The sequence below is a fragment of the Vanellus vanellus genome, assembly GCF_965231255.1.
Source record: "Vanellus vanellus genome assembly, chromosome: 6".
NCBI classification, from domain to species: domain Eukaryota; kingdom Metazoa; phylum Chordata; class Aves; order Charadriiformes; family Charadriidae; genus Vanellus; species Vanellus vanellus.
Genome location: NC_138911.1, coordinates 51,921,310 through 51,945,088, shown reverse-complemented (window position 1 = coordinate 51,945,088; position 23,779 = coordinate 51,921,310). Strand labels below are relative to the sequence as shown.

At 40.2% G+C, this 23,779-nt stretch overlaps 1 protein-coding gene across 1 annotated transcript in view; it reads left to right on the top strand.

Moving 5' to 3' along the window:
- The window catches only part of KCNK10 (potassium two pore domain channel subfamily K member 10), a gene marked incomplete at both ends in the record, with an annotated part of 72,066 nt that overhangs the window by 15,749 nt on the left and 32,538 nt on the right, over window positions 1-23,779 (top strand). Inside the window, 3 exons of the mRNA XM_082485145.1 lie at window positions 9,577-9,905; window positions 19,488-19,605; window positions 23,509-23,669. Of these exons, the coding sequence (XP_082341271.1) occupies window positions 9,577-9,905; window positions 19,488-19,605; window positions 23,509-23,669 (608 nt within the window). The remainder of the gene's footprint in view (window positions 1-9,576; window positions 9,906-19,487; window positions 19,606-23,508; window positions 23,670-23,779) is intronic.

The window sequence follows — 23,779 nt, the reverse complement described above, 5'->3', positions numbered from 1 at the left end:
TGGTTTCTGGGAAATCTAATAAAAGTGGGATCAGTCTGCAAGAAGGAGCCTAAAAATAATTTTGAGTTCCTCACATGAAAGATTAAGGAAAATTATTGTTGTCCAGCATCAGATGTTTCCAGAATGATTTGAAAGACAGTGATGTATGGTAATTATTGCTATTGGTAATATATATAAGGCAGTGACACTCGCATTCTAAACACTGCTGATGTTAGGGCCCCTGTTCTGAAGAGTTTATTCTTTATGAAATAAAGAATTATAATTTATAAAGACATATACAGAAACTGATTTCGGATTGGATTTGTTGGCATAGTGAGATTTTCTGGTTTTTATATGGTTAAGGGCACTGAGATTGTATCCTGCAGAGTTTTTATTTTCCTTAGCAGCCATTGCAAGTTTTTACTTTCCCTGCTTTGAAAGCTCCTTGTGAGATGGATGCTTGGATTGCCATTCTTCCATGCTTTAAAGAATTTACAATTAGAAATGGCAGCAGCTTTTTGAAATACAGTAAATATAAAAATGGCATTCAGACCCTCCTCTCTCTCTCTCACTATACTTTCTTGACTAAAGTGAAATTAGGTTGTACATACTTCTTTTCTATCACTTTAGGGAGACTAGATTCAGAATTGCTAAAGTGAAATGATAGAATACCAGTGAGCCTTTCAACAGCCTCACAAAATCCATTGAAAACAAAGCAAAGGGACATGGCATAGCTCAGAGGAATTGTAATTGCATAGACTTTTAAATCTTTTACACGCTTGTGAAACTAATCACAACTAGAATAATAAGTAATCCAACTAGTCAAGTTTACCCAGTGCCCAATTTCTAACCATTTAACGTCTGCAAGCAGATTGTGATTTTCTTATATTTTTTAAAATTGTCAGTCAGAGATACCACATTGTATTGCTACTTTTCCTTGATTGGTTTAGAGTGTATGCACTTTCTGCCAGCATGAAATATTTAATGAATTTGACATTTAGCTTTATGTGAAAATTTATGCTGATAACATCCATTTTCTTAAATGTGTACAGAAAATGAGTGAAATAAAGTGCTTACACATGGGAAGAAAGAATGAGAATGAAAGATGATAAAAACTGAAAAAATCAAATGCACTCAACAAGACAAATGAATGTTTTTGTTCCATATTGACCCAACTCCAGTAGACAGTGACAAAAAGGCATTATTGTTGGAAGGCTGCTTGCTCTCTCTGTAGCTAGCTCATGTTCATCACTGTAGTTTAGGTCCTAATCTATACATTGATATTCTCAGGACAGGATTGTAATGGACTTACGACTTTTTCACCAAAATCCATATGTGGTCCACGACTGGTGAGACTCAGAGGAAAACCAGTGCTGAGCAATACAGCCTGAGTCGGTCCTCACCTTTATTGCCCCTGTGCAAACTATCTGTGGTGGGTTGATCTCGGCTGGCTGCCAGATGCCCACCCAGCTGCGCTCTCACTCCTCCTCCTCCACAGGAGAGGGGGAGAAAATAAGATGGAAAAGTTCATAGGTCAAGATAAAGACAGGGAGATCACTTAGTAATTGCAGTCATGGGCAAACCGGACTTGATTTGGGGAAAATGAATTTAATTTATTGCCAGTTAAAATAGATTTGGATAGTGAGAAACAAAGAGAAAGGTTAAAACATCTTCCTCCTCCTTTATTTTTTTCCTAGGCCCAACTTCACTCCTTCATTCCTGACTCCTCTTCCTCCTCCTCACCCCACATGATGCATGGGGGCTTGTGGTGAGATCATAACAGTTCCTCTAGGCTGCACTTTCCTCCTCACACTTTTCCCTTGCTCCAGCATGGGTCCTTCCTATGGGCTGCAATCCTTTACGATGAAGACCAGATAGCCAGATGCTTGGTTTAAGTCAGGCTACCTGCTACACAACTAAATGGAAGCAGCGATACTCTGGTAGTGTGGACAGTAGAAATTGGAGAAGTTTCCCACAAGATTTGTCCTTTGGAAGAAACTGCTATCAGGTAGGAGTTACAGTGTCCTTCAGTGGAAGACAAGATTAATTCTGGTGACATACTGCATAGCTAAGTTTCTTGTCTGCCACTAAGGAAGCTCTCCAGGAACAGAGAAGAGGCTTAAGTTCCCCTTAGTTCTTCTGATCTCCAGTGCATCAGCACCACCACTCTGTGAAGACTCTCATAGTTGGGAAGCTATTTCTGCAGAAGGAGAGACCTTAGCTCAAACCAGACTGATTTAATTTCTACCATGTTCCAATTTAGGCTGTTTAAGATTTTTTGGTTTTGCCTAAGCTATATTTTTCTAATGAAGAAGAATGAAAGCTGCATTATAAAACAGTGGTGGGTTTTTTTTTGTTTTCTCGTAACAACTGCATTCCAAATCAATTAAGCAGTTGGTGTATTCCAAGAGCTATTAATTAGTATGTTTCAATTATAACTGATGAAGCAGAATTATGTAGATTTTTTTGGAAACTTACCGAGATTCATAATTTTGAGCACTAGCTGGGAATATATGACAAATGATACAAAAATTACAGAAGCCTTTTTATATGACATTTTCCCCAAAGCTGCTGTCAAGGATGGCAAAGCAACGGTTAGACATAATTCCCTCTGGCACATATTACTGATATTTCTCTTCCTACCAACAGAGAGAATTCAATATATGAACTTTTACTCTATTTCACTAGCATGATCCTATAATAGGAGGCAAACAGTGACTTTATTTCTTATGCAGTTTTGTAACCTAACATACTCCTCCCTTCTCTCCACCCCGCTCTGGAAAAGGAGCAATTGGGAGCAATCAGTGCTACTTACTTTCTAACAGCATATTCAATCTTTTTTGTTGAATGTATGTTGCCCTTTCTGCCATTACCTGTTTCTCTTTCCACACTTTGTTGAACGCCTTGCCACTGGTGACTGCATTTGCAGCAGACTGCTGAGATGTTGCTGAAGTCAGCAGCGCTAATACTGCATTAGAGAATCCACTTCAGGGAAAACAATGTTAGATTTAACCAGTGGGGTACTGCTGCACTGAAAAGCTATATGCTCGGAGGCACTCTGTGCATTTTCCAAACAAACAATATGTCAAGCTTTGCTTTCATGAACAGTAAATGTAATAGTAATGCTTCTCACTTCAATGGCAGTTTGCAGCAAAATGCTGTACAAACAGTAGGGTGAAATTCCCCTTTTGTGGTTGAACACCTTGGGGATATGCAGAGGGACCAGGGCCAAACCGCTGTAAAACATGTCAGCGCTGAGAGCAGTTTTCTTGATCCATGGCTGTATGGATCCCGTGGTCCCCAGACGGCAGTGCTTATTATTATGCCTCAATCCAGAACAACAGCCACAGGGATACTAGTGTTCTGCCCCATATATAATCATAGCCTGCAGGCAGGATTTTGTCTCCCATTTCTTGATCACAGCTGAAATGTCACCTGTTAATTAGCCCGTATCATGCAAAGATGCTGCACAAACACAAAGGACGACACAATCATTGTCTGCTGGGATTTTTGCTCTCAAAGCCAGACTTTCTAAACCAACGTCAGATTTTTGAGTGCCCAGTGTGTAAAAATCCACCATTCATTGTGTTGGTTAAATGGATTCTCTCTACTTTACAAAACCTGTTAAAAAACACAACAGACAGAGATAAGGAATGGGGGTGGGGAGGGGGCTGGAATAGCAAGCAAAGCAGGTGGTGGAAATGATTAGCTATGTCCTCATAATGCAAAATTTTAATGGCTTAATGATTTTTTGGTTACACATGGACAGAAACTTCCACGTTTCATTACTTCCGTCATGCATATTACAACCACCCGCTTCCTGTTGGACGTACAAATTCCCTTCATCCATAAACCCGTATGCATTTTCCGTTTGTGACATATTCATGAGAAGTTCATATAGCTGATAGCTTAATACACTGATTGCCTCAGCTCTTCCTCTAACATACCTCTTATTCTTGCTCCGATTTCCAGGCACAGCCCTGCTATCTTAACCTAAGCAGCCAGTAGCTGAAATCACTTTGGGGAGTCTCTGGGAAGGTTGTGAGATTGGAAGCAAATGCTAGATACCCATATTCCCCAGGAACTTCTGTTTGGAGATGAGCCGGAGCCTTGGAGTGCTAGATCATATGTTATCTACTGGTGGGCTGCTCATTTTCCTGCCTTTCCACACTGTTCAATCAGGAAGTCTTTTGATGTTAACTTCAGCGTGTGGCCGTTTCAGAAGAGGGGTGAGGGGGAATGCAAACAGCTAGAATACTCTGTCAAGTGAAAACAAAATAAATGACACTCCTGCTAGGATGCTAAAACAATTATGGCCAGTCGAGTCCCTTCACCCCCCAGTCCTTTGCAATACATTTCAGAGAAGGTAGGTCCACCTACTTTTAGTGACCGCTTCAGGGAAGCTATAATGGACTTTGCTAGCACCTCACAGGCATTTCGTAGCCTTGGTGCTCCAGATCTCTGTCCTGCAAATTCATACACTTGACAAAATATTGTATTTCTAAATTATTTCAAGAGTAAATGCTGGCTTATTAAGTAGTACTACAGGAAGGCTGTACAAGTGCTGATAACCCAATGTAGGATCTTATGAAAGCTGTAGGGAGTATGATTTGCTCATGAATTTTCTCAGCAAAACAGGACTGCATGATAAGATTACTGTATAATTCAAACTAAAATTCTGATTTTAAGACAAAGATAAGGAAGACTCCATGGGAAATTTTGAGTGCTTGACTATGTAAATGTTTGAAAAAAGCATAATTTCCATTCTTTAAAGAAAACTCCCATCACATTATGAGGATTTTTGAGAAACATACTGGTACTTACCTTCAGATGCACATCAAAGAACCTTTTTACTTGAGCTGAAAGTACTTTGTTGTCTTATTTGGATGGACCCACTAAAAGGGGAGATGAAATGTCCAGTTTCATTTTTGATCAACTCAGGTATTAAACTTAAAGCCAGCTGCTGGGTTTATGAATGCATAAGTGTGTATGGCCTCAATCTAATTCTGTGCTAAATCCTGCAAGCAACACTTGCATCAGATGTGTCAAGAATACACTATTATACTCTCACTAAAATGTACATACATTCCTGTGTGCTCATGTAACACAGGAACATGGAAAGAAAAAAAGTACTAAATAAGGCACTCCATTAAACCTGACTTACATTTTTTCACAGATAAAAGTTGTCACAGCAATAGCACAGAGGAGGGTATATTAATTAAAAAAAATTGGTTTTGGTTTAAACCAGTTGAGAAACTCTCCTCTAAAACCAGGTTTCTTCGGTATCTCCTATGTTCTTGGCATATTGGGTAAGATAGTTGCCAGGATATAGGTCAGCGTGGCAAAGCCGTGCTTAACGTTTTCATAGTCAAGAGCCAGTTGAACATCCTGTCAGCATTTTGGCTTATTTGAAGCTGTCCTTCTGAGGTGGCTGTACTTTGAATTTCTCTGTCTGGAGATTTTAATTTTAAATTAGAACTATTTTCACAAGTCATGACAGGCTATCTAGCTGACCCTGCTGCTGTAAAGCAAGGCCAACTATACCTAAATATTTCTGTCAGAAATGAGTCTAACTTATTCTTAGAAACATCAGTTTCCTAAAGCAAAGCATACCTGCAGTAATAAAGGGCAATTTTTAACCTGAAACAATGTCTTATGGTGCATCATTTCAATAGCTCCAGTGTTTTACATTACAGCGTTTTGCTTTAGAGTGGAATATTTCAGTTGGAAGGAACCTACAACGGTCATCTAGTCCAACTGCCAACTGCTTATGTTGGGTTAAGCTTTGCCCCAGTCTTCCTGCCGGTCAGTAAGAGTTTTGATTCCTTAATTTTCATCAATATTAGCAGAAATCTCAGGTATTTAAGCTCCTCGCATGCCAATGGGAGGTCTGCCTGTACTGTTCGTCGTACAGACGAAGTGTGTCAATCAAGTGCAGGGAGTGCGATACTCTCGGGGAGGTGAACAGCTGTGCAGATGCTAACATTTTAATTTGTCTTGCAACATCAGTATATTCAGTAGCTTTATTTTGAAGCTTATCCGAACAAACAGGAACTCACCTTTCTTTCCGCACTGGCATCGTCTTACTGGGGTAAGGCCTGTGTCGAAATACTGGTGTCTTTGTTTGAGGGTACCTGCTCCTTTGAGGTTACCTGTCTACTAATTTAGTGCATGCATGTGAATGGACATTCATCATTGCTTTCACTGAGGCAGATTAAGTCATCTCTGGTATGATTTAACAAACACACCTGGATGAGGCTCTGTTCTGGTAAAAGCCTGTTCTGACAGCAGCTTGTTTTGAAAAAAGGTGGATAAATAAAACAGGGATTGTTCTGCATTTATTGTAAACATATCCTCTTCTCTTTTGCTCTACGTTTGTCCTGAACTATAGTCTAAACTATCTCTACAAATCCAAGAATTTATGTAGCCCTTCATTTTCTTAAACTCTTTGTATATCTCTGCACATTGTTGAATTGCCACTGTAGTCCATCGTTTGATTTTAGTAAAACTATGTGTTAAACTTCTGGAAGTTTATATAACTTTTATGTCTATATATTTGTTAAAAAAATGTACAGACATGGATTCTTAGAGGACACTCGTGTTAGAAAAGTAAGCACTATTTTATCTTTTTCTAGTTGGTGAAACCATGGTTTAAAGGCAAATTGTAGCACTTTTCTGAGAGCACAGTTTCATGGAGGCAGAGTTCCAATTATAATGGGCCTTCTGACTTCTTACCATGCGCTCAAGTCACTAACTCCACTCTCTTTTCGTAAAGAGTGAGGTAGTTGCTAGATGGCAGCTACCTAACTGCTGCTTAAAATCTGCCCTGAAACATCTCTGGGGTATTGACTGCAGTTGTGACTTCTGCATCAGCTTTGCAAGAAGACCGTCTCCATTATACATCAGTTGCTCAACTAGCTGCTTTAGTAGAGTCTTCCTTTGTATCAATTTATATCATATAAAATACTTTAGGATCAGCATTTCTACATACGCTTAGGGTAGCTATTACTAATGGCAGAAGATGCAAGACTTTAACACAGTTCTTTGGAAAAGAGCCATCTTTTATTTTAGAGGTAAGCAAGCCAAGCACAGTAATCCACTGAGCTGTTTAAGTGACACAATATTTATAAGAACGTTTTATGTTCCCTACCCTGAACTTCCCATCTTGTTCTTAAATCAGTACAACATATTTTCCTTTGAAGACAGAATCAAACAGGCCATGATTTTACTGTAAAGCTGTTATTAACACTTTGTCAGAAATACGATTTGAATAAGAAACGTTTATACTACCATAGAGGAAAAGAAAACTCACAAAAGCTAGTTTAACTCTACCAGCTCTTGACTTCCTTCCTCTTGACTTACCATTTGTGGGGTATCAAAGTCAGGAACCTCTCTCCACCGGAAGGCTCACCCAGCCTACACTAGACTATGGCAGTCATGGTAAGGTGGATGGCTGTTTCAAAAAGTTGTAGCATGCTGTTTCTGTCATATGAATTCCGCTCTCTCCTTACCATGCAAGCCTCAGATCCTGAGACTATTTTGCTGAGTAATCTCAAGAGTGCTGATTTTGCCCTCAGGCTTGCAGATTTTGTGTTGATTCACAAGATACACACTAGTTATGGGCTCTAACTAACGTAAATTTATTGAATTCCATGGAATCCACGGAAGTTATGTTACACTGATTTACGTCAGCTGAGCCACTTCTAGGAATACTCAAATTTAATTAGTTTAGTAAGGAGACATTGTGACTCAGATTTAAGATATTTGCATATAGAGGAAGCGAGGTTCTAACTGCTTCATACAACCTCTCTATTTTACGTTTCATCTGAATACTTTTGTGGTATTTCCTGCTGAAACTCACTCTATCTATTACAATAATCCTTTCCTTTCTAATACTTCTTTCTAATACTGTCACTCTTCTCCCTATTGTCACTTCAAGTTCTTAGAACTCATGTGAAATATATGTGGAGGTAAGAGAAAGTATCCTTTTAAGTTTGATGTCACTCCATCCTAGTTGATAAGTGTTGGGAACCATAACGACTTTTTGGTGGTCAAACTGAGCAGCTGTGCCACAGGGTGTTGCAAAACTGAGATGCACACAAAGGGGATCAACCACAGAGGCTTTTCATCTGATCCTGGATCCTTTCTGATCTATTTAGTATCTGAAGCCTCCAAGTCACATATGAAAAGAAATATTAACTGTGAGTGTAAAGTAACTATAGGTTTCTGTAGTTTATTGGTTAGCAAGTAAACTGGAAGCTCTATCCTCAATGCAATGCTTCAGAGATGTATTAACTTCTAGGAAAATGTGACTGTAGTAAACAGCTGAGTTCTTAAATTATTCGGTATCATAAAATGGTTCCTATTGGGACAGGGTTGTAGCCCACTTCAAACTCAAGGTTTAATCACGTTGTATGTTCAAAATGTATAGAATCAGTTTATGGTCCCACTCTGATCGGATGTTGTAAATCCTTCTGCTTTAATTTCTGAGTAAAACAGTAAAGACACTTTGGGAATAAGTTCAGACAATGCAGCTAAAGTGCCTACTTTAACTGTAATCTGATTTAGGTCTGATATGAATAAATCAATCCGGTTTCAAAAAAATTACAGGCCAGTGACAGCTGCACCATGGTAAGATTGCAGCAGGGATTTGGTTTAAAATGAATCCAGCATCTTTAAAGCCTGCATGTGGTACCATTATACCAATGGATGCTGAGGAAACCGGTCTCATCCTGCCATTGCAAACACTGGCGACAGAGAGTGGGGAAGTGTGGTGCTGAGACACCTGAGTTATCTGGAGGTGAGCCAGCTTTGATTTGAATGCCTTGGTAGCTTGACACAGTGGTCAGGCTGATAAGTCTGGCTGGAAGTCAGGGCTTATTGGCTCTGATGTACTGCTAAGGTCACGTGGGCTATACAGTGTCACGGTCCCAAGCTGGGAGGTCCATCATTGCGCTTGGCATGTCAGTGACTTTCACCTCAGATATCTAGTATGCTTTGGCTGAAGAACGATTTATGCTAAAATTTGTGAAGCTTCCAAGCTTTAGAAACATTTTCAGAAGTGATGGTTTTGTGAATCCATGTAAATAATACGGGCCTGTTTATGTTGGTGAGCCAAACAGCATTGTGGTTTGCAAAGCATTTTCTGTTTCTGTCAATAGCAGGCCAGGTAGTGATCGCTGATCATAACAGTTCAATTTCCTAGCACTATTAATACTATTAGTATTATGATTTAAGGACATAAATCACTGCCGGGGTCCCTTATCAAACACCACCTTGTGTAACTTATATCTTAACTAATGAAAATTTTCATGTTCTTATTGGATAAATGGTTTTCTGCATCCTTCTGAAAATTTTGCCTATGTTACTGGCCTGCCCAGTTCAAGAGGTAAAGGTTGAAGTCAGCCCTTGAGGTGGCTTGTGTATGAATGCACAAAACACACATGGAGCCTTCCAGATGAGAAGAATCACTTCTTTGTGAATAACATGGTTTATGCGAGAGTCTTGAAATGGTATTTAAGAAAGTTGTATATGAAGATTAAGGTCATACCCTTAGGGATTTGGTTTCAAATAAGATTTTTTTACTTTGTGTTTCAGTGGCTGTTCCCTCGCCGGTGCCAGCTTGTGAACCCGAGCCCAAAACTAACGGGCATTACGCAGCTCCACGACTCTCCATTTCTTCCCGAGCCACTGTTGTTGCGACCATGGAAGCCCCTTCTCAAGGCCTGCAGACAGTCATGAAGTGGAAAACAGTGGTGGCCATCTTTGTCGTGGTGGTAGTTTACCTGGTGACAGGAGGACTTGTCTTCCGTGCCCTAGAGCAGCCCTTTGAAAGCAAGCAGAAGAACACAATTGCGCTAGAGAAGGCTGACTTTCTTCGGGAGCATGTTTGTGTAACCCAGCTAGAGCTGGACACGCTGATTCAGGTAGGCCATGTGAAGAAGATAGTACTTCTTGAAAGTTAGCATAAACAGCTTGGTGGTTCATTGATCAGCTGAATCGGTGGGGAGAAAAACTGTTCATAGAGCCCTCACAATGGGCAACGTGAAGAGTAGGCTCTTTCCCAGTCATTTTAAAGTCCGGGAAGCAGAAAGTATGTCTCCAAAACATTATAAATAGAGGTTAAATGTATTCATTAGAATAATGAAAAATGTGTGCGAAGAAAATCAGAACTTAGTATCTGGAAGAAATTTTTGTGAGAGGTGTCGTATTTGCAAGACATTGCCCCATCATCTCTGTAAATTTTCAAATTATATTGGGTTCTTAATTCTTCCCCAAAAATTGAACACAGCAACCATGAGAGCAGACAGAAAACGATAGGTGACAATTTTGAAATAAATACTCAGCCAAGAATTCTGAACTTACTGGTATATTAATTTACAGGTTTACTATTGCGAATTTTAGGTAAATGAACAATGATGAAATATACAATTAAAAATAGAAAATAATTGGCATTTAAGAACTACAGAATTTTTAGTCTGGTCCGGTATGCAAAGCTTTAGAATCAATTTTGAAGGAAATAATTATTAAGCATGTAGGTATAAGTGGAAAATGGAATAACGTGCAAGAAAGGTCTATTATCTTTCATTGATTAAAACTCTAGACAAGGAAAGTATTATGGATCTTGCAAGACTTCAGTAGAGTATCTTCTAGGATCCCATCTAGAAGCCTATCAGTTAGCCTGGAGAAAATAGAGATTAGATAAGAAATGTGAGGTATCTAAGGAATATATTCCAAATTTGAACTTCAGCCTTATATTTCAGACCTGAATTTGTGTCTGAACCTTCCAAGATCACAATATGTTTCCCTCTGGGGTGTCGGACCAGAGCTCCGTTGTGATTTCAGGCTGTTTGAAAGAACACAGAGCTATCCCCTGGATTCTTGTGTACATCCACCCAACTGTGTTATAAAACCCTCTCTATAAGTAAATCAAATTTATAAGATTAGTATTTCTTTTAAGAAGCTGTTCCAGTATCTCATTGCTGTGATGGAAGAAGCATTCTCCTATTCAGCCTAAACTTTTTTAGTTTCCCTATAGCTAGTCTTCCACAGACAATGTCCCATTGCTTAATTGATTCCTCTCCCTTGCCCACACGTGTAGACAGCAATGCTCGTCTGCTTCTTCTAAGCAAAACAAATTCTTTCTGTTTCTTTGCAGATAGATGTGGGCTCTCCCTGCTTGTGCTCTGTGTTCACAGAAGACAGGTCAGTTCTGAGTCAGAAGCTGTGTACCTGTACCTCGGGGGCAGCCTGGTACTGTAGCTAAGAAGCCAAACCTGCTTCAGCAAGAAGCGGTATTGTGCTGATGTGACTATACAGCTTTTGGATCAGGTCTGGCTTGGATCACATCCTTCATCTGTCTGCAAAAGACAGGTGAACGTGTTTGGTTTGCCCGGTGAATTCTGTTCAGGGATATTGATTCAGATGATCCGTATTTCCCTCAACTCCTTAGGTCTAACGTGTGCTGGCTGTTTAAAGGATTTTTAAAAAATACTAAAAGCAAGAAGTTTGTATTCTCTTGATGGGAATGTCATTATTAAAAGACATGCAAAATGCTTTCTTTCGTAGCAGAAAGCGGAACACATAATAGGCACGACAAGCAAAATACCTCAACAAGATGGTAGACTCCTGCACACCGACTGCAGTACAAGGATTTCTAAAAAGCCCCTATTCTCTAGCCTAAGCTATGTACTAGTTTTAATTCTTTATTTCACACAATACTTTTCCTTCTTTCACCTCAGAAGTGGCGACACTAAAATAAAAAGCAGGCATACTGTGTCATTAGAAGACAGATATTCTGAACAAATCTTGTAATCTCCTGAGGTTCCAGTATGTCCTCAGGCATTACACTGAGTAACTGGAAATCATTTTGCAAAGGTAAATTAAATGGGTTTAGCAGCTTAGCATGTGAATGTCTTAAGGCCGAGTGGTGTGAAATATTGAAACAGATTTGTCAATAAAGAACAAGTTTCTTTGGATTCTTCTGTATGTCTAGGGGTGAAACTGGCTCCAGGGATGTAGTTGGGTATGCTGATACAGAAAACTCTGATTGTAACTGACTTGCACAGAAGAACAGGGAACCACTGCTTGAAGATAATGTCAGGGGGTTAACATTGTGCTTTCATGCCTTCATGTCGATAATCTCAAAAGTGACATCTCTCTGGCTGGCACAATGCATTTCTGCATTGCACCAAATGCTGCATCTGCCTTTACAACTGTGATTTCAACTGTGATTTCAGACTGATGTGGCAACCTCCATGGGTCCTGGCTGCTGCGCTGTGTGCAGTCAGCACCTGGCTACTGCTAAGGGAGCTATTTATAATTAATGTTTCTTGACTACCTGAAATCCTTTAGATGAACACAGATCATATTCTACAGAATGACTGTGTTGATTCATTTTGGTGCTTTGAAGAATATGGAAAAAATACAAAAGAACTGGCTTGTGTCCTTTTGCTGTGGGGCTGTCTCTGGAACAATCTTCTAAGGAGAAAAGGAAAGGACTGTCATGATCTTTACAAGGCTAATGATGGAAAAATTTATCTCTTTGCCTAACACTCAATCTTTCAAAGGATTCTCCTTTGGAAAACCTATAAGGAAGATGTACAGCACTGTATGAGGAAGCTGTTAAAATTTAGTGTGGATGAGACATCTTTTCCAACTTGATCTCCAATAACCCATTGCAAATATTAGTACTGGTAGCACAAATTGAATTGCTGAGTCCAGACTGTGAAGTTCATTCATAGGCTTCAGTAGTAATATAGTGATGAAAACAGTGCAAATCCCTAGAAAGATTCAAAGTATTTTAAATTTGTATTTACCTCTTGGGTTTTGGTTCAGGTCTGTCTGATACCAACACAATGACAGATATTTTTTTCTTAACAATAGCAATTCACAGTGCAGTCTATATTCTCCAAACTCACCTGAATTGGAAGATCTTAATTGCACATTTTTAAAGCCCATTTTCGCTTCTGAAGACATTTGTTGCAGTGAAGCAAGTTCATTATTTAATGCCTTATGTGATCTACAACTTGGTACGGTGGTGAATGCCAGAACAAGAAAATGAAAAAATCCTGTGCAATATCTCAACACTTCCGACTTTTCAAAGTTAGAGAGAAGTGAAATCTAGAATATGCTAAAAGACAATAAAACGTCAGATGCTTCAAGTATATTTAGCTGTATTGTACCCCTTTGAACAAATAGCAGAAGGCAGCAGGAGTCAAGTGACTGGACATACAGTTGAAAAGAAAAATAACATTGGTAGTTACACCTGCCAACATATTACAAAACTTTTTTTTGTTCTTATATGTCATAGCATAAGCTTATTAGTAGCTGGGGTCAAAAAGAAGTCATCTTGCCTTTGTAATAATGGGCATTTAGAGTGTGTAATGGGAAGGTTATGCCTCTCAGAAAGATCAGATGTTATCTGTCATTAGGAGAGGCAGGCAGGAAGACCACCAATGTGTTTTGGCAAAGTAATTCCTATGGAGCTGATAAGGGTATTCATATTGTGGTTTTATGTAGCCTGTGCACCGTGTATGAGTAAAAACTTTTGTAATGAGCCCTGCTTTCATAACGAGCCCTGCACGATGACGTAAGATAAAGTGGCTTGCTAGCGTAAGAAGTTACTTGGGTTATTGGCAGGCTGCTTTCTTCTTCCTTTTCCTTCAGGGTTTAATTTAGAAGTCTGAGTGATTATAGAATAATAAAAAAAATATCACCCACCTGGGAACTAAGTCATATTATCAATGTCCACTAATGACTACAACAACTCATTAGAGTTAGCCTGTAAGCTGAAAAGGAAGCAGAGCTGGAAATAAGGTAGTCAGGCTCTACTGGTTAATTATGTTAGTAAGAGTTCATATTTTGGACAGGCACTTTTGATTAGTGTTCTGAACTACTTTTGCCCTGAAGGTAAGCAAGAAAAGGAACATCCTGTAAAGATGCTTCAGTTTTCATCTGCTTCACTGGTTCACTAGTGTCATAAGCCAGCTTGTCTTTTCAGGGTGTTTCCTTGTAAAATGAAGAGAACTTGGATGGCTTTCATGTGCTAAAAGAAAGCTCTAGATGGAGCAGAAAAAAAAAGTATTTTGAGTTAACTATGGGGAAGACTTGCCTGGTGCTGAAGACAGGGAAAGACTGTTTGAATTGTGAAGAAAAACAATGGTAAATATCTGATTATTGAACCTTCTGCCTGTGCCTCTGGAGGTTGTCCTCTATAGGTCCCAACTTCTCCTCTGCCCCTTGATCTTTGTTTTACCTTATTGCCCCTAAAAGGATATGAAAAAAGAATTCAGATCTCTTGGGTCCTGTCGAAGTTGGTGCAGGCACCCTAGTTTGTAACTTCAGTCCAGAGATAGTCCAGTTGTATAGGAGACAGACTGAGCCTAGGATGCTGCAGAAGTCTGCAGCTGTCCTGTAGCTACATTGCTTCCAGAACTTAGCTAAGTAGTTTGCAGGGAGATAAGCCATTTGGACTTACGTCTCTGTGTATGTCCCTTGTTGAATGCTGTAGGTCTGCCTTCAGGCACAATGCATGCACAAGAGTCAAATCACTGTAAGTGTAGGTAGATCACTATCTGGCTGATTGTCACCTAAAGACCTTTATAGGATAGGCAGAAACATTTAAGCTTTCAAAGCTTATTACTTGTGATTATACCTGAACAAAAATTGCTGGCCTTGGTCCTTCAAAAATGTTGTTGTGGAAAAATGAATAAATGGGAATTTTTAATGAGGATCCCTTAATCACTATGCAAGGTGGTGAGAATAAGTAGAGAAGTGGGGAGTATAGAGAAAAATTATTAGCGAATTAGTCTTTAAAAGCTACTTGCTAATGAGGAGCATCCTAATAATCATAATGCAGAAACATCAGAGCATGAAAGGCAATTGAAACAACTTTTTGTGTGCTTGATAGGAATCTGCTTGGAAAAGAATTGTAGAGGGAAATAATCATTATTGGATTAGCATGATCTGTGGAGAGGAATTAATGGAACTAGAAAAAAGATGACAAGAATTTTCTTTTCTTATCAAATTCCTATCCTTGGTTACACGTAGGGTACATCCTTTGAATAGCTCAGCACTCAAGAAGAGTATTGTGCTTGTTCTTGGAAAAGATTTGTCTTCTTCATGCTTGGGATCTTACTGGAGAAATTAAAGAAACATGAACAAGTGAACCAGATAAAAGCCTTTTTTCCCAAGAAACCAGAAAGCCTGTTTGGTTCCTGTCTCCTCATCAGCTGCACTAACTCCCAGCTATCTTGTTGCCTGTGGGCACAACTCTAGAATTTTCTTGATATAATTGTCTTAACTAGTGATCAAGGTACCTAATACATTAGTGAAGGCTGGCATGTACTCACTCACGCACCAAGGAAGATCAGGTATGTGAGTATCTGGGCACAGTGAGGACCACCTGCACCCCAGGGGACAGGGAGCTGGCAGCTGTGGACCCCACCACTGCCAGCCAAGGAGCATGGCTGGCTGGGGGCAACCAGGGGCCTCCCCCAGCCCAGACTATCAGGCTCCTTCCTGGGGACATGGATGGGCTCAGGCTGGGCTGGGGCATCAGCCCATGGGACAGGCCCCAGCTCGGCAGAGCCTGTAGCTGGGCAGGACAGGGCTGCTGGGAGCTGGAGCCCAATACTTGTACAGCGTTGCTGCGGCAGGGACTGAGACAGTGAAACCCCAGTAATTTCTGTTTGGTATAAGGAGAATATCATTGATTTTATTCATAGAGAATAGATACTGTTTCGACCTTATGTTGGGAGGGGAAACTCTTGACACCTGGTAACACAAGTTAGTGTTCACTATACCTTTCTTTCGATTTTGAGTCCTTTATGTTAACAACTAGGCAGCCCAGAGTGGGCCATGCCTCGTAGTCCTTAAATATTGCTGCCTGAATATCAACAGGTGGAACTGACAGAGCCTATTCCAGATTGAGATGGAGTCTGGATTGCACTCTCTCCGGAAATACAGGATTCAGTCATCCCAGTATCTACGTATGCTGGGATTTTGCTTTGCCTTCCATTCCATGAAGAGTCACCAGACCATGTCTTTTTGATTACAGAGGGACCGTAGTGTGCTGATGCCAGAAGGGCCGAGAGTAAAATACACGTCTATGCAATGATAGGCAACCAAACTAAAAATGGTGATCAGAAATATATGTTTTAGAAAAAAAATTATATTGAGTACTTGGATTTACTTTAGTGGTTTTGTCATTTCCCTCACTCCTATCTGCCTATTGGCTTTAGGACACATCCTTTACTTGAACAGCAAGAAAGACAATTTCAGCCCTTTGAGGTATTCCAAATTATTGCCTTCCCTGAATGGGTGGCATTTCAAAAGATATACTATCATATATTAATAATTATTCATTAAAGAAGAATCCTTTTTGAATTCATTAAAAATATTGAAAAAATGTTGTGCACTGTGCATGTAACTGCTCTTGATAATGAAGAAGAGATCAGGAAAGGAGGAAGTGTGAAACAGCTATGGGTACTTCGATGAGCTGCTACTTTTGACTATACTTCAAATATAAAAATACCTGAAACTGCTATTTTAAAATGTCTCAAATGTGGAAGGTTTGCCAACAGAGTGGTTAGCACTCTGGAAATCGGTTCTTTCCCTACTCCAAGATATAACCTGAGGATGCAGCTCTTCAGGTCATGCTGCAAAGCCTATCTGAAGTTTCACAGATGGGAAACTGTTGTAAAATTTCATGGTCTGTGTGAACTGGGAGAGTTTTACCAGTCGTAGTGTCCTTGTTTGAGTTTTGTGTCAGTCTTCATCTAGCAGGATACTTCTGTGTAGGTGGACTTGTGGTGGTGGTAGTAAGGCATCCTTTACTCATTGCATGACCTGAAATTGCATATTTAAGTGCTGCTAACTGCAGGGTTGCTCTCCTTTTGCTGCTTACTTTCTGTCCTCTATTGCTATATATACTGTGTATTAAGAGATAGATAGCATTGGGATAGTTGGATATTTATAAATGAATGATGTCAGTCGAGCTTTAAAGAAAAAATGAATTTGTTCTGGATCAGAAGGGAGCCTGAGAAGCTCAAAGCTACCTGAGGCAACGGGATGCTCCTTCACTTCGGGGGTTAGTTCTTGGCCCTAATCGACTTGCTAAACTGTGTAAACTCATATGTGATTAAAGTGTTGTAATTAGCTCAATGACATTCACACACTCAAGGGGAAGGCAAGCAGCATTCTTTGGCAGAAGTAACATGCCGGGGTAGCTGACAGTGTGTCATGGCCTATTTAAACAGGCAACCTGTCTGTTATGCTGATTTACGCTCTTCTGGGTAAACAAACAAATGATCTCTGCTTTCACACCACCTGCAATATGCCAGCAACTGGTACAGAAGCTGTTTCAACAGGTTTGGTCCTAAACTCTTTCTTTATATCCCTGTTTCTTGAGATATGGACAGGTGCTGAGGAACCCTGGCTTTCTGCCCATGTGAAATGCAAGCAGTCCAGTCTGGAGCTTGCTCATGCTGTATTTTCACAATCAGCTTAGCCTGGCATGCAGCAGCTCTAGTGTTAAAAAAGGCTGTCCCGTACTGATGTATTTAGACATACCTGGCCTCTGTTCTTGCCCGTGCATCTCTTTTCCCAGTCCCTTCCCTTTTTGGCAGGCAACGTGATGAATAACTAAAAACTGGGGAGCAGATTAGCTGAAATTTGCCCAAGGAAAAAAAGTGTGTAGAGGAACATTTGTGATGATGAAGTCAGTTGGAAATATAAGCAAAAAATGAGTGAGGAAAAGTGCAAAATGGGAGGGCAAGAAAAGAAAAAATGTGATAAACGAGCCGTCAGAGGGAAGAGGTGAATGAGGAGAAAAGTGTATCATTAAAGCTAGGGATAGAAGAGGTGTTAAATGGGTGTATTTAAAAGTCAGTGCTAAAAGCACAAGAGAATATGAGAAGATCAGGAGAGAAATCATAGACATGAACTGGTGAGAAATGGGGCAATGGCAAAATAGAATGGTTAACCTTGCTTGGCAAATGGACTGTATAGAAAAATGTGAAATAAAAAGTCACAGTGACAATTCATAGATCATAAGTCAGAGGGAAATGAGAAGTGGTTAAAAAAATGGAATAAGAAAAGTCGAAACAAACTTGTATTGATAGGTGGGAATTCTGTGTTGAACAAAGTCAAAGAAAGAGAGGATGTAAGAGGCAGCACTTTGCCTCTCTTGTTACGTCCGACAATAAGTTCACTGAAATAACCAAGACTAAAGGCTGGTGGCAATATTTAGGAGGAGGAGCAAATATCAAAGTGAGAGCGAAGGGGAAGATCTGGCAGTAGCATGAGTAGCATGATAACAGCAACATGAAGTGAGGTTGGAACAGAACGGGAGAAAGGCAAAGATCTGGAAATGGTAAGAGGCAGAAAGAGAGAAGCTTGCTTCCTTTGTGCTGGTTTTATGGAAATTAATCTCAGTTGGGAACATTTGGGAAGGAGAGGTTTACTTTGAAAAGCAGTCATTTTAGGTGCTATTCCAGAGTGAGGTCTGAATTTCTCTACAACGGGCAATAGATTGCATGAGATCTACAAGCAACTAGAGAATATGTACCAAAGGGCATCTCAAAAGTGAACTTTGAGCAATTCAGCTGAATGTGCCAGATGCTGATGAGATATTTATTTCTGTGCTTTGGAGCCTGGTGCATTTAGCTCTATCTTCCTTTCAACTGTGAAGCTGCAGTCAATGAAAGACAAATGTGTATGTCCCCATGATACAATATGGTGCATTTTTAGAAATTCCAAAGCAAACATTCAGCAGGCTGTCTGCCTGGTTTTATTCAGTGCTGTGTGAGACATAGGACAGGGACCTGGAAGCAGTATAGCTACCTCAGCTTCTGTTCTGGGTTTAGTTCATTCAAGGACTAGCTGGGAGTCTCTCTACCATGCTATATTTGTGGACATGCAATCTTGTCCAGTGTGGCAAATGGGAAATCCTAGTTGATCACAAAGTTGTTTCATGATGTTTCCATAGCCATCCTATTTGTTCATTTCAAATGGGATATACATATCCTATTTTTTCTTTAGTTAGCATAAAGTATAAATAACTTAATCAATTATTAATTGTCTGGGAATTAAAATCCTTGACTGACTAGCTTCAGTTGACTTCACAACCATTATTTGGATTTACCACACTTCTTGCTGCTTCTAACATCAGCTGTTCCCATTGGGGAATTTTTCCTTTGGCAGTTATTGCTGTAAGAATGATATTTATGGATCTCTTTGTGTAGTTGGTCCTCTACTTCTCAGTTGCTTTGTATCTTTTGTCATTTGTATATGCATTATGTTTTTCTTCCACCTTAATAGCTATGTAGTTCAGTCATATTCAGCTCTTCAGTACAGAGAATGCTACTATACTTTCAGCAGGTGTTGAAAAGCTTAAATCTAAGCTGTTCCTGTGGTCCTAGAAATTTCCCTTTGGAACCTATACCAACATGCATAGGATATACTAAGGCATGCATAAGGCTGATTTGTTGTCTCTTTCTTTGCAGCATGCTATTGATGCTGATAATGCAGGAGTCAGTCCCATAGGAAATTCATCTAACAACAGCAGTCATTGGGACCTTGGAAGTGCCTTTTTCTTTGCTGGAACAGTCATCACAACAATAGGTATGTTTCTTGTTTATAGAATTATAGAATGGTTTGGGTTGGAAAGGACATTAATGATCATCTAGTTCCAACCTCCCTGCCACGGGCAGTGACACCTTCCACTAAGACCAGGTTGCTCAAAGCCCCATCCAACCTGGCCTTGAACACTTCCAGGAATGGGGCCTCCACAACTTCTCTGGGCAACCTGTTCCAGTGTCTCACCACACCGACAGTAAAGAATTCCCTCCTAATACCTAATCTAAATCTACCCTCTTTCAGTTTAAAACTGTTACCCCTCGTCCTCTCACTACAGTCTCTGATAAAGAGTCCATCCCCATCGTTCCTGTAGGCACCCTTTAGGTACTGGAAGGCTGCTATAAGGTCTCCCTGGAGCCTTCTCTTCTCCAGGCTGAACAACACCAATTCTCTCAGCCTATCTTCATAGGAAAGATGCTCCAGCCCTCTGGTCATCTTCATGGCCCTCCTCTGGATCTGCTCCAACAAGTCCATGTCTTTGCTATGTTGGGGGCCTCCAGAGCTGGATGCAGTGCTCCAGGTGGGGTCTCACGAAAGCAGTGTAGAAGGGCAGAATCACCTCCCTTGACCTGCTGGCCATGTTTCTTTTGATGCAGCCCAGGATGCAGTTGACTTTCTGGGCTGCAGGCGCATGTTGCTGGCTCATATTGAGCTTCTCATCAACCAATACCCCCAAGTCCTTCTCCTCAGGGCTGCTCTCAATCCATTCTCTGCCCATTCTCCATATGTGCTTGGGATTGCCCTGACCCATGTACAGGACCTTGCACTTGGCCTTGTTGAACTTCATGAGGTTTGCACAGGCCCACCTCTCCAGCCTGTCCAGGTCCCTCTGGATGGCATCCCTTGCCTCCAGTGCATTGACCGCGCCACACAGTTTGGTATCGTCAGCAAACTTGCTGAGGGTGCACTCAATCCTGCTGTCCATGTTGCCGACAAAGATGTTAAACAGCACCAGTCCCAGTACTGACCCCTGAGGAATGCCACTCGTCACTGCTTGCCACTTGGACGTTGAGCTGTTGACTGCAACATTTTGTCTGCAACCATCCAGCCAATTCCTTATCCACTGAGTAGTCTATTCATAAAATTCATGTCTCTCCAATTTAGAAACAAGGATCTTGTGCAATTATCTTTTAAAATACACAGTCACACTGAGACCTGGATAATGAAATAAATTCGAGGAAGTTAGATCACAAAGAAATAAAGTGGACGAACTGTATTTCTCTCACTTCTCAAAAGTCATGCCTCTGGTATATGTCAGGGGCATCGAGCATCTGGATAAATATCAGAAGCTGTTTACGCAGTTAGGGTAGAGTAGCAATGCTGAACTGAAAATAGGTAGCACTGGTATAACTAAGGCTTTATAACCCTGTTCTTGATCTAGATGCAGGAGGTCTTAATTTTCACTAAAAAAGATCAAGGATCAGTACCCAATGAAATAGCTATTCTGTGGTTGTTGGGAATTTGGATTTTAATAGTATAGATGAATTTACCCATATGGGTTTTATTCTGTCTCAAACCAGGACACCCTAATTACCTCAATGAATTTTGGCTTATGCTCTGAAGTTTGATATAAGTAATTCTTCTCATACCCTACTCCTTGTAACTGAAAATGTATTCACATAGGTATCACATCCTTTTTAAAATCCTTCCTCACTTTCATACTAATAATTGGAAGAAATTCCACAAATTGTACATTTTGTAAAAAAAAAAACCAACACATTTTTTTTTCCACTCTAGAATTCATGGCCTTGGAATATTGACACATTTCTCTGTATTAGATGAAGGGTATAGTGAACTATATCATTTACTTTTCTTGAACCACTAATTTTAGTAAGTTCATTATTCAGGCCCTTATCATCTGTCCCCCCTATGCATTGTGCCCAAGAGACTAAATGTCTCTTGATCTGTGCTTAGATATGCTAAGGTTTTTATCCTCTCCTCCAGAAGATCTTGAAGATGATTGTTCAAGCAGCTGGGGTTTCAGAAGATGGTCTGAAGGAAAAAAATGATAAACAGCACTGCTGATAAAGTTAATCTGCTGATAATTATACAGTGGTTTTATAATTTAAAGCTTGATTTCAGTGCCATCATGGTTAGAGGCCAAGAGATCTGATTATTTGAAAATCACTGGCAAATAGTTGCTTTTTATTTGTATTGCTTTTGAGTATTCTTCTGATTTAAATATTGGATAAAGTGCTTCTTGATATTACAGCTGTGATACACACACTGGTGACTGTATAGACAAATAATCTGACAGTCACATAGCCCTTCATTAAAGTGTGAGAATCTGAGTGAATTCTGCAAGATTTTTATGCAGGTAATGCAACAAAAAATATCCTGTGGCAGTTAAAGACTTGCTGTGGTGATCATCTCAAACAGTGGAGTCTGTGCCTTTGGCTCTGCCTTTTCTTTGTTGTCAGAGTGGGGGTGAAAGAGCGGTTGTATAGAGCGTACTCCTCCCTGTGTTCCTCTGTATACTAAGCTACATTACCATGTATTTTTAACGGTAGCATAAAACCAGCGGGTGGCGAGAAAGAAAACATTTCTGAATCAAATGTAAGAAAACCCTCCCTTAATATTTGTTTACTCAATAGACCCAAATGACAAGCTTTTAAATTACTCATTAAAATAAATGCCACTATGGCGGCATAGTTTATGTAGGCATATTCATTGACATCTGCTATTTAAATAAGTTATTGAAAAGAGCTTGGATTTTTGCCCATATTTGCTTTAAATTCTCCATGAATTAGATTTTTATAGGCTGCATAAAATCTACATATTGTGTCTGGGCATGAAAATGATTTTATTTTATCCACCAGAGCCCTGTTAGGGCTCCTCTTAGGCAGACACTTGTCTGACTACCTGGTTAACCACAGTCCACTGGTCTGTGGAGCCTGAATTTTCTTGGACTTTTAGGAGAAATCTGGGATCACAGATGCAGCCATGAAAAGGACTGTGGGTTGCGGGGGAGGCATTATTGTGTGGCAGCGTAGTCACAGAATCACAGAATCACAGATTAGAATCACAGATAGTCCTTTCACCTTCCCATGACAGAGAGATATATCCAGTGCCAGTGTCACAAACCTAACATGATTAGGAACTGGAAGCCCAGCCTTAATTCCCAAGGACCAGGAGGAATTGCTGTAGATGAAGCAGACACTCTCTTAGATCTTCATCTCTCTGGATGCTCTGTGTTTACACTTTATTTTATCAGTGATTTATGATTTTGTGGTCATTTTTAATATTCAAATAATTATATATAGTCAGAATACAAATCTCTGTAACAGTTCAATAGAGAAACCTGATCTTAAATAAAGAGGTGCAAATATTACTGCCACAAAACCCCCAGGAAATACAAATGTTAGGCTCTTTATTGTCAAATTGAAAGAGGAACTGAATAAAGAGTTCAAGGGCAGATTTGTGTACTGTGGGTACAGTTTGGAGGCTGCAGTGTAACTACTCAGTGTGATGAGGGGCTGAGGAAATTATGAGCTAACCACCGAAAATGAGCTTTGTCAGGTGAATCACACTCCCGTCAGGAAGTCATGGGCACAGCCAATGACTCCAAGAGGAGCAGCAGCATGCAGGCACCAGGCCAGCACGGAGGGAATTTTGTGCCATGATAAGTCAAACTAGATTAATTAATCAAGCACAACTTTAGATAGGACCTGAATCTATGGAAAACATGGGTAACTGAGGCTACAAGAAGAACTAAATCACAGGGGTAGCCTGCCTGGGAAATGACGTCATGCTGTGGAAATTCTGTAAACAGGAATTACACGTGGAACAAAGGTATGCCTGCAGGAACCACAGTTCTTCTAAACCCATTAGTTTTTCTAAAAAGTCATGTGTAAGTTCTGAGAGTTTGGTGATTGTTTTTCTCCTCAGGGTATGGGAACATTGCCCCAAGCACTGTTGGAGGCAAGGTTTTCTGCATCTTGTATGCCATCTTTGGGATTCCACTGTTTGGCTTCTTGCTGGCTGGGATTGGAGACCAACTTGGAACCATCTTTGGGAAGGGTATCGCAAGGGTGGAAAAAGTTTTCAGAGTAAGTTCACTGTCAGTTTTTTGCTTGTGTTGTATAACTTGCTTTTAATTCTGTTGCTATTACCTGCAGATCTTTTTCCATGTTGGGCACCATGAAATATTTACATGTCT